General features: G+C 34.7%; 1 protein-coding gene across 2 annotated transcripts in view; it reads left to right on the top strand.

The window, feature by feature from the left end:
• LOC142232301 (uncharacterized) overlaps window positions 1-11,036 on the top strand; it is a 38,318-nt gene extending 27,282 nt beyond the window's left edge. For both annotated transcript variants that reach the window (XM_075303055.1, XM_075303054.1), the window contains 3 exons: window positions 3,562-6,829; window positions 6,903-7,123; window positions 7,186-11,036. In XM_075303055.1, coding sequence (XP_075159170.1) covers window positions 3,562-6,829; window positions 6,903-7,123; window positions 7,186-10,671 — 6,975 coding nt within the window. In that variant the 3' untranslated portion in view covers window positions 10,672-11,036. The remainder of the gene's footprint in view (window positions 1-3,561; window positions 6,830-6,902; window positions 7,124-7,185) is intronic.
• Window positions 11,037-12,402: the final 1,366 nt, after the last annotated feature.

Genomic DNA, 12,402 nt, shown 5'->3' with positions numbered 1-12,402 from the left:
GTTCTGTAAATAGGGACAAAATCATTAGAGAATAAGTCATTTAATAAGTATCCCATATCAACTGATTCGTAATCACGAAAAGTGACATATTCAGGCACATTGCACATAGGTAGACGATATTGCACTAGCATAAAAGCATGGTTGGATCTAAGAGCAGGGAAATTGAACTGACTACTACTGACGATTGCACCTGGATCACTAACCAAAGCGTAATCAATTAAAGAAGAAGAATGCCTTGTCACATCAAAATGTGTCGGAATATCATTGTGCAAAACAGCCAAATTACACCGCGTAAGCATGAACTTAAGAATAGAATATTTCCTAGGATCCAAAATATCACAGTTGAAGTCACCAATAATAATAACATTAGAAAATCTATTAACAATATCAGTAGTAAACGTTTCTAATGCGTCAATATCACCAGTCGGCAGGTAAACAATCCCAACAACTAAATTTAAGTTTCCAGAAGTTATATTCACAAACAATGCTTCGCAAGAATTTGAATCAGATAATGTAGCCACAATTCTACTTTTAAGACTTTTAGATACGTATAATCCGACGCCTCCTCCGCGTCTGCCGGAACGATCGTTCCGAAAAAGATTATATCCCGATATATTCACTGATTTAGTGGGAACGTAAGATTTAAGCCATGTTTCCGAGACTCCTATAATATTCAATAGTCCATTACTCAAAATGTTGTTCACCTCATCGAATTTAGAAGATGAATAACTCGGTTTCAAGGACTGAGCATTAAAAAATCCAATATTTAAATTATTACCAGTGCAGAATCTTTGAATATAAGAGTCGTCACTGACAATATCACCAATACAGCTAGCCGAAATCATAATAAGAATTTATAAAAATGTGCGTTAGGAAAATGTAAAACCTAAAAATTAATAACATAAAAAAAAACATATTCTTCCATTGCTGACTACAATGAAGCTAAGAGAAAACATTCGAAATCATCGAATCGGGCTAATTATATCATGAACTGCAAAAAATGAAGGAATTCTCGCTCAATATATAGAAATAAAGTAAATAAATAAAAACAAAGGAAATTTCCAAAGGAAAAAGTTAGTAAATAGATAATAGTAATAATCATAAGCATAAGCATACGAGGTAAATGAACGAAACTTCCCTCAGATTAGCAGTCAAATAGAATTAGCCCGATAACTAACCCACCCACCCTACCATAACAAATGGAAGTAGTAATTAGAGTCTAGTGTAACGATATGTAGTTTATGCCAGCATAAACCACATATCCTTACCCACCCACCCAACCATAGATCCAATTACCATCCATCAATTTGCGGAAGGAGTTCCAAACCGAGGCGTTCCAATAATAGCGGATTGAGGTGCAGCACTTCTGCGACCCGGGCGACGATGTATTAAAAAGTTTCCTTCGCCGCATTCGGATGCAAATGAGGATAGCTGAAAAGCATTATAAAATGATTTATCACCATTGATGTGAGTTACCCTGGCAGCAGGAATTGATGCAATTATACGGAAGTTTTTTATATGTCTGTTCTTCTGTAGACTTCTGCATATATTTTTCGCTTTGACAGCCGCTGGAGCCAGATTATCATTTAAGTAAATCCTTGATCCTATTTCAGTTGGAACGATTTGGTTCAGCTTGAGATTTTTCTTGATGAAGTATTTCTTCATTAATTCATCTCTTTTAATGGCAGAACAGAATTTAATTAACATCGTCTTCTTAGATTTACCCAGCCAGAAACAGCAGTCAATATCCTCCATCTTTACATCAACACCAACTGCTTTCCCTATATTTATGGCCATTAGGGATGGTTCAACATTAGGTGGCAGACCGTAGACGAGAATATCGTTTCTACATTGTTGTTGTCGTACTTTATGGTTTTCGCGCTCCAAAGCATCCAATCTGGCATTAACTAGGGACTGATACTCTCTATTCGATGACCTTTCCTCTTCGATCGAGTTTTTGATAGAGTAAAGACTGGCATCAATCTCTTGTTTTATGGAGGAAAAGCTATTGTCAATCTCCTTCTTAATAGTAGACGGCAGGCTCTGAATTAGATTGTCTAATTTTGACGTCAAAGAATTAAGAGCTTTCCATATTTTTTCATCGTCATGCAATATGCTGAAGGACGAACACTCTTGACATCGCCAGCGTATAATTTTATTTTTAGCTAGCAAATTATAAGCATCATCCGTAATTTGCGAACAGTTTTTACGATGAAACCAGTTGCAACATATAAAACAGGAGACACCACCAGATGTTTTTGTTAAATTTTCTTTGCACACTGGGCAAACAATATTTGATGTTGCGGGCGCCATTAAATGTAGGTGTGTTTATGTAAAGAAGAACTGAAGAAAATAGCACGGTAAACAAATGAAGATAATGCCAAAAATTAAAACTTGAGATGGCTGTTGATTATTGTGAAAATCCAAATAACTCGATGTTTTCCGCACAGCAGGAATGATGTAGATTGTTTTCATTAAAAAATATATGGATAACTTGTTGTTAAATTTAAAAAAACTCAGATAAGTCAGCAGTCGCAGAAAAATTACTCTTTCATGTTACAGTGTTGCCAAATACAATTAATTATTTTTTTAATTGGATCAATTAATTTTTTAATTGACTGTCAATTAATTTTTTAATTGATACTGTGATTAAAGCCATTTCAATCAAAAAATTAGTTGGATCAATTAATTTTGTGATTGAATCAGAAACAATTTTTTTTTTTTTGTGTGTACTGATGTCCACTTAGAAGGACATTCGAAAAAGACATCAAATTCTATTTTCCCACTTAGTTTCGATTTATTTCTCGATGTTATTTTAAAGTAGAGGCTTTAATCTAAATAAGCTATAAATATTGTCCATATTGGTGAGGTCTAAAATAAATTTTTATAAACTTCTTTAACAATAATCGAAAAATACGAAAATTTGAGACAATTTTTGTACTGTATGTTTCTAGTAAATGGACATTTATACAAAAACTATAGCTTATACTTTTACGGTTTTCTTTGCGGTATTTTTTTCTCACACTTTGAAAGATGTTATTTTCGTAAGTCCATTTGGTCACAATTGGAAAATCAGGTTTTCAGAACAAGTTCATATAGCTGTTGAAGTAATTGAGGTAGGTTTTCAAAATGACAATTTTTGTTCTATGTTACATGCTTTTAGTACAAGTAAAAACAGAAGAAAAATAAAAGTTTTTATCAATAGGTTTATTTCGGTAGTGAAAGGGTTAATAATTTATACCATTTTATTAATTCTTAATCGGGTTTTAACCTATGTGAGATAAAAAAGTTAAAATTACTCATTAAAAATATGAAAAATGCAAGTTATAAAAAATAGAACTAAAAGAACTTCCTATGTAGTTAAAATAAAGAACTTCTTTGGTAGCACATTTTTGGAAGTGCTTTTAAAGTGGTGCCTTCCATTTTTTTTTTTTGCTGAGATATTAAATTGAATTTCTCAACCAAACTTATTTTCATGCACATCATCATCATCTTTATACCACGATATCTCTATTGTGTATATTCAACAAAATTTTATTCTCTTACATTTTCTCCCTTTAGAAAATTCCTCAGGAAATAGTTAAAATATTCAGTGATGATGTAAAAAATCAATATATTAATCTATGCTCCGATGATGAAGATGAACACAAAAATAATGCCAAAGAAATTCCAAATAGTGCTAACAAAAACATTGAAACTAAATCGCCTAGCAATCCTGAAGTCAAGGAAAAGCAAGCGACGGGTGATTTTTTAAATCAAATTTCAGATGAATTGTTAAGGCAAATTGAAGAGGTTTCCGGTGATCATAATAAAATTAATAATAAAAATGTACATGCTCGAGAACAAATGAAAGATTTCCATACGAATGCAAATGAAAAAGTAAATGTAAAATGCAAAAATCAAAATGAGAACAAAAAATTCTCATCTATTCCTATGATAATCGACACAATATCACTAGATTCAGAAGATGAAGACTCTTGTCCTATCATACCAAACGAAAACAATGAAATTGCAACTTTGGATGAGAATGTTAACTTTTGTTCAGATAAACAATCGTACAGTATAACAACGGGTGATGAGAACAATCATAAAAATGATGTGAGTGCCCTTGATGACTGTGAACAAATAAACTGTCTCGATCAAAGAGCAATTGCACTATTAAATAATCAAAATATGGGCTCACCACGACAAGAAAAATCTGGCCATTGCGAGAAAAAACGAAAATTAATCAACGATATGTCGTCAGAATCGGAAGCAGAAAATAGTACCAATAAAGGATCCCCTAAGCGTCAAAAACTGTCCGAAATGGCATTCGCAAGAAAAAACACAGAAACTATATGTTCAATACTTATGGATACCTTGCAACCATACGAAGGAAGAATTGCTTCCATGTGGGAATCACATAAAAAACCTGTGAATACGAAAAAAAATAATCATAATGACAATGTTAATAATAACAATTCGCCAAAGCCAAATAAGCCAACGAATGAACAAACTCAAATGGCATGCATTGAGAGGATAGTTGGTGAGGAAAGTCGGCCCAATAAGGTGAACGAAAATGTTGTAAAAACTGGCGAAAATCACAAGGCAAATAAGGAAAACAAAACAAACTCCTTGGAAAATGAAGATTTAATGAAGAAAGTTGATCAGGACACGTTGGACAGACCTCTTGCAACAGAAAATAAATCGCAAAGCGTGAACGGCTCTAGCGAATCTTTGAATGCCCCGGACAATGCAAAGAGAAAAGGCAAATACCATATAACAGCTGATCGTCTTTTCAAAGAATTAGAATGTTCCTTTAAAGGCTTCGAACAAATACAAAACTCTTTGCCCCAGCTTATTGGATCAAAGAGACGTTCAAGCATCCATGCTCAAACATTAATATCAGAATTGTTATGTGGACAACAATCTACAGACTATCAAAATGATAATAAGCGGCGTTCAAGTATGCAAGCTCGTACCGCCATATCGAAACAATTAAATCCAGAGTCTGAGGATTCACGTGATGGTGCTGATTTTAGTTCTTGCCCATCATCCCCGCAATCATTTGTGAAGAATGTGAATTCGGAAGGAGAAAATTCAACGGATGACAGTGAAACTAATTATTCACTGACTTCAAACAAAACCGCCACAAGCTCACTATTGTGCAAAAAAGGAAGATCCCTCCAAAGCAAACGCTCTTCAGTCGCCTCTAGGAGAAATTCACAGTCAGATTTCTGGGCAAACAACAGCAGTAGTTCCGATTCCGATTCTGATTCAGAATTAAATGATTTTGAAAAATTTCGTTTAGCTAAACTAAAAAGAAATATCATAGAAAATCAACCCATAGTTCTATTAAATCCATTAACCAAAGATGAAATACAGAAGCTCTCCAGACCAAAGAAAGCGGATGTTTTAGACGTACACTTAGTTGCCTCACGCAGTATGCCTGTCTCCACGAACTGTAACAGAAAAAAATCCACAGATGGCAAAAAAACTTTACGAAAAAGGCCTAACAATGACCCATCCATGATATCCAATAATACTACCTTCTGTGCCCTTTGTAGCTCCAGACCTTCAGACTTGACAAATCATTATGTCCGCATGCACAAATCGGAATCGTATGTATCTAGATTAACATCCAACCAATTAGATGAGCTTATAGCAAATACTCCCTTTGCCAAAGAAGCAACCTCCTCGAAAGCAAGTAATCATGGATTAACCACATATTCTGTCCTATGCCCTTTTTGCGAAGATGAACTAATAGAACCTTTTATGAATTTATACGATCATTATGCCTCACATACCGGTGAATACGCCTATCAATGTTCAGGATGTAAATTGGCCAAACCATTTGAAGCAGACATTGAATCGCATATATTACATTCCAAACCCTGTAAGAATTCAAGTGTACAAATTATGTATCGCTATCCATCCAATATAATGACTATTCAGATGCACTATTGTAAAATTTGTAATTTTGTTCAACTGAATAAAGCAAATGTAATGAAACATTTGAGAGAACATCATGATCAACGTCAGGCCATTGAAAGTAATGTGGAAACATGTGTACTGGCAGCAATAAGTGATGGACCCGAAGAGGAAGAGCAAAGCGTCAACGAAGAACAAATATGTAATGCCATACCAAGAGAAATGCAAAACGGAGAGCCGGATGATGATATACCCGTATGTAATGAGGCTTGCTTGGATGAGACCTTTGATAATTCCACATATCAATTGGATCAAAAGCATATACATGCAAATGAAAAGTGTGTTAAGAGTGCAATATCGCCTCCTCGATTGTCGTCGAAGGAAGCGTCAAAGCGTTGTCATATTGAAATTTGCGACAATCAATTGATAACACCACCCCGACCTTCTTTACATAAAATTGTAGAAGAACCAAAGCCTCTAGGAGTGGCGAGACCTGTATATCGCATTCACCCAGAAAATGTCAAATATTTGGGTTTATACAAATGCATGGTTGACGATTGTTATTATTCAACAGATGATTCAAACCAATTTCTCGATCATTTGGCAAAACATAGCCGTGAGTTAATGACAAATGAATACTTGGAATGTCCCTATTGCAATTTGATTGAGGGAGCCATAACCATGCCAAATCAATTATTGGATCATATAAAAGCACAACATCAGCATATGGTCTATCAATGCTCTGTTTGTTCTTATAGAAGCTGTGAGGCTTACAATGTCATCATTCATCAAAAAGAGCTGCACCCATCTAACATAGACAAATGTAAAGTATTCAAATGTCCTGGGGTCGAAAGAGCTGAAAAGCCTGGTTACACTAAGGATAAAATTTCCAAAAATGTACAAAAAATTCCATGTCCATGTGAGTACAAACAAAACACAACAGCATTCATCAGCAATATTTGCTTTAACACAATTTTTCTTTATTTCTACAGATTGTACTGGAAAAACATTTTATCACTCGAATCTACTGGAAAAGCATATATTAGATGACCATGAAACAATGGTTCCTCAAATGTATAGAAAATTTTCGTGTATTTACTGTAGCTTAATGGATGGTGACCAAAGAGTCATTCGGCATCATGTGGCGCTCAAACATCCCGATGAACTGCCCTACATCTGTAGTCACTGTAGTACTAAGGTTGCTGCATCCGAGGTATACTATTTTGCATTTTAACATTGTTTATACACTAATATTAACCGATTGTGTCTATTTAGGATTTTCAACATAATTTACAAATATTCACACAAACTCAAACAGTGCCATTTATAGAAGTTCAGGCCACATTGGATGAAGCTGTAAATCAATCGTGCAATGAAAAAGCGAATGAGACGGAAAGAGAATCTAAACCCAATGCGGAACAACTACTTAAAGGTCAAGAAGAAATAATCAAAGTTCGTTTACGTAAACTAACCGAAAGGACGGGCATTGCCCCTGATAGTCTATTTCGGTGTCCCGATGCCCTATGTGGAGGTTTCTTTTCTGTTTACGATCTATGGCTGCGCCATATGCGTTTAAAACACCATTGTTTAGAATGCCAATGTCCCCATTGTTCCGAGACCACAACGATCTCATTGACAGACTACAAGTCTCATTTTGAAGAGCACCGCAGGCACACCTATATTTGTTTTCATTGTCCTGCAACATTTAGAAATAATGACGCTGCTAGTGATCATGGTTTAAGAGAACATCATGCCTTGGGCCCACTGAGGCTAGAGAAAGTTCGTTGCAATTTAAGTTACTCATATTTCATACTCCTACAAAGTGAAATGCTGACAGATCGTTCGGAATTCGTGGCCGAACTATTGAATGTCCTTGATGTACGTCTAAAGGATTTGATTGTTAAGGATTCTCTTAATATCAAATGCAGCTGGCCAATATCCAGTCGTTCGTCACCTTGGTTCGAAGATTATGAGAAAACCATAACACGAAAATTGAAAATGAAATGCTTCAATCATAGCTGTGATTTTCGGGCCGTAGAAATCAAAGCAATTTACCAACATGTTCGACAAAATCATAGTATCAATGGCACTTCATTTTCCTGCAGTCATTGTGATTTGCATTTGAAGACTTGTCGCAATTGGGATGATGTCATAAACCATGTTGATCAGCATTCAAATTTTGGATTTTTCATTTGTACATCCTGTGTTAGTATACATCATTCACGCTCCAAATTAGGTAATCACATACGACAGGAGCATGCTGCCCGTGATGTGCCAGTGATAAAATTGATGAGAAACAGGAACAGGCATACATCCATGGGCATAGCTATTGTTCTTGCAAATGAATGCTTGTCGTTTTCGACGATACGCAATTGTTTTTGCTGTGGCGAACGTGGTATGAGAAGTGATGCGTTTATTTTACATTTGAAAAGGTATCATAAATTTGTACTGAAATACTTTTGCGATTGGTGTAATCTGCCTATTGAATCATTGCAATTGGCAAATGATCATTACCAAAAGGTTCACACTACGAATAAATTAAAACTGCGAATTGAATTGATGTCGAAATTCAATATCTCTGTTGTTTCGTTGAATGACTTACACGTTCACATAGATAGTGGTGGCCCCGATGGTGCAAATAAACAATTGACGGCAGTTAAAACCGAGTTGGAGGAATGTCCAGGCAATGATGATAGTGTGATAATTCTAGAAGATGATGATGTAGTGGCTGAAAGTCATGCAAAAGAAAAGGAAAAGCTAGACAATATGAGCGAAAAGCCAAAATTAAAATGTATTGCAATGACGAGTCTGTTAAACCCGTCAAAAACATCCATTGAATACTCAACGGCTACACAGATGAATTTAAATTCCAAAAATTCGCAAAACATTGTGCAACGTATGCAAACCATTCAAGCGTCCTCCAATTCAAATCACCAAATGAACACATTTCGTGGACCCTGCCCTGAACCAACAAATAACGATTCAAATAGATTAAGAATACAAAGTAATTCGTATGTGCCATTTCAAAAATCAAATGAAACGAATCCAACCCAAACAATGTCTTTACGGCCACCTATGAATGGCTCCAGTTTAAACCCTCCTTCAACACAAGGCATTAGAGTCTCAGCTGTGGATAATACTAACCAACCCATAAATGGTTCTGTTAATGTGGAAACGACCCAACAAGTCCCAAGTCAAACCAGGTCTATGCGACCTTCCTTGAACAATACGTTCTCGAATACTCCTTCAACACACACCATGATTCATTCTTCAGTTATAAGCCAAACCAATTACCAAAGAAATGTACAAATCGGAATGCTACCGCAAGTCTCCCAAATTATTCCGCAAAGTTCTGTCCCCAATAATCCACAAATGGGTAATTTAGTAAATAATAATCAGTTAAGAGTAACGAACAAACAGACACATTACACCCAACACCCAGGAATACCACCAGCAGCTAATAGTGGACTTCAAAACTCCATAAACCAGGTCGTTGTAAATAGCGAATCAACAACTGGTAATCGGATATCTATGAATTCCAATGGAATTTCACACAGTTCTGCCCCCAATATTCCTCAAATGGGTAATATAGTAAATAATAATCCGGTGACAGTAACGAACAAACAAACACATTATACCCAACATCCAGGAATATCACCAGCAGCTAATAATGGTCTTCAAAACTGCATAAATCAGACTGTCATAAATAGCGAATCAACAACTGCTAGTCGGATTTCTATGAATTCTAGTGCGAACCATAATCAATTGACACCAATGAACAAACAAACACATTACACCCAACCCCCAGAAATGCCACCAACAGCTAACATTGGCCCACAAAATCCTGTGAATCAAGCTAACGTAAATAGCGGATCTGGAAGTAACCATATGTATTTGAATGCCATCCCAAATCAATCGGGACATTATTCCTATTACTCGAATTACTACCAACCACCAACCATGAATTGTGAACAACCCACAGTAGCTTCATATGGCGGTTATGCAAACTCAGCAACAGCTCCTCAACATTCCCCTATTAGGTATATAATGCCAAATAATCCCACGGCTAATCAAGTACCCTATAATCCAACAGTGATAAATAATCTACAACCGATCCCTCCATCGTATGTCCATCCAACATATACAAACTACCAGGGATCTTCATATGTTTCACATGCCACAGTTACACCACAATACCAGCATCACATAGGGAGCAATCGGCACCAACCACCACAATCTTCATCGGTAACCATGAATTATGGCCAAAATGGCTTTACATCGACATCAGGGTATGGCCATGGTAATGTTGCGTACGCTAATACTCCTACCTATACAGAATCACTAAGGAATAACATGCAAATGTACCCCACACAAAACCACTTGGGATCACCTTCAATATACAATCCACAACAACCGACGGTAGCAATGATGCAAAATGCAAATAATGGCATACAAAACCAGCATCAATCAAATTACATGCAACAACCAGCAACAGCTCAAACGATGCAATATCCAAACAAAGGAAGTCAAGACCAACACTTAGCTGGACTAGGATATAAACAACAAAATCATTATGTGCCTCCAACGAACACAACAAATCATACCGCTCAGACTATTAAAGGATCAATGTCAACCTCAAAAGCTCCCACTATAGCACCAAGAACAATTACATCGACAATATCATCAACTACAGGACCTACAATTGTTTCCCAAAAGCCTATAGCTACTGTGGCCGCCACGCCTAAGCTTCCACATGCCTAAAAGGTTGAACCAAATAGTCTGTAATCTCATTTGAAACATTAACATTACATTATTTTTTCTTTTGTATTGAGTACAAGAAAATTTTTACAGCATCTGTGTATGTGCTGAATACAATCTATATATAACGAATTTATTATAATGAAGTCTTGGGCACAAGATTCTATATATGCATTGATTATTTTACATATAGCTTTATATTATTTCCATAAAATGTTTACTTAAAACATATATGTTCCAATTACATATATCATTTATTTTTCCCCCCTGTTAACTATATTGATAGTATTAAATGAAGATTTTTATATTTTTTTTTCTTGTTTTAGAAAGAGTTTAATAAAATGAATGAAGTTTTTATTTTTTTATTACATGTATGTTTTATTTATCATGGCGAGTTTAGAGCTTAAAATTTCCCCGTGCAGAGAGCGCGAACATTTTATTTATTCTTTTTTCACGAATCCAAGCCGCAAGGCCAAATACGGATTTTAAATCTACAAAAACGTAACAACAATTATAAATTATAAAAAAGGTACATGAGCTTAAAAACTGGATAAAAGTAACATAAATAGTATTAATTAATTTAAAACAAAGGGATACACATTAATTAAAACAATTAACAAACAAATTATTAAAATTTCAAAAAATATATATATAAACAAGTAAGGAAAGTCTAAAGTCGGGCGGTGCCGACTATATTATACCCTGCACCACTTTGTAGATCTAAATTTTCGATACCATATCACATCAGTCAATTTTGTGCTATATATAAAGGTTTGTCCCAAATACATACATTTAAATATCACTCGATCTGGACAGAATTTGATAGACCTGTACAAAATAGACTCAAATGCACTAGGGTGGAACACAATGTTAGTAAAAAACACAATGTTAGGAAACATTTAAATCTGAAGCAATTTTATGGAAACTTCGCAAAAGTTTATTTATGATTTATCGCTCGATATATATGTATTAGAAGTTTAGGAAAATTAGAGTCATTTTTACAACTTTTCTACTAAGCAGTGGCGATTTTACAAGGAAAATGTTGGTATTTTGACCATTTTTGTCGAAATCAGAAAAACATATATATGGGAGCTATATCTAAATCTGAACCGATTTCAACCAAATTTGGCACGCATAGCTATAATGCTAATTCTACTCCCTCTGCAAAATTTCAACTAAATCGGAGCAAACAATTGGCCTCTGTGGTCATATGAGTGTAAATCGGGCGAAAGCTATATCTAAATCTGAACCGATTCCAAAAAAATTTGGCACACTTGACTACACTACTAATTGTACTCCTAGTGCAAAATTTGAACCAAATTGGGATAAAACTGTCTTCTGGGACCATATTAGTCCATATCGGGCGAAAGATATGTATGGGAGCTACATCTAAATCTGAACCGATTTCAATAAAATTTGGCACACTTGACTATAGTACTAATTGTTCTTCTTGTGCAAAATTTTAAGCAAATTAGGTTAAAACTCTGGCTTCTGGGGCCATATAAGTCCATATCGGGCGAAATATATATATATATATATATATATATATATATATATATATATATATATATATATATATATATATATATATATATATATATATATATATATATATATATATATATATATATATATATATATATATATATATATATATATATATATATATATATATATATATATATATATATATATATATATATATATATATATATATCTATATATATATAGACG

The sequence above is a fragment of the Haematobia irritans genome, chromosome 3, assembly GCF_050003625.1.
Source record: "Haematobia irritans isolate KBUSLIRL chromosome 3, ASM5000362v1, whole genome shotgun sequence".
In the NCBI taxonomy this organism is placed as follows: domain Eukaryota; kingdom Metazoa; phylum Arthropoda; class Insecta; order Diptera; family Muscidae; genus Haematobia; species Haematobia irritans.
The sequence above is the reverse complement of the archived record's forward strand: the minus strand, read 5'-3'. Positions and strand labels throughout refer to the sequence as shown.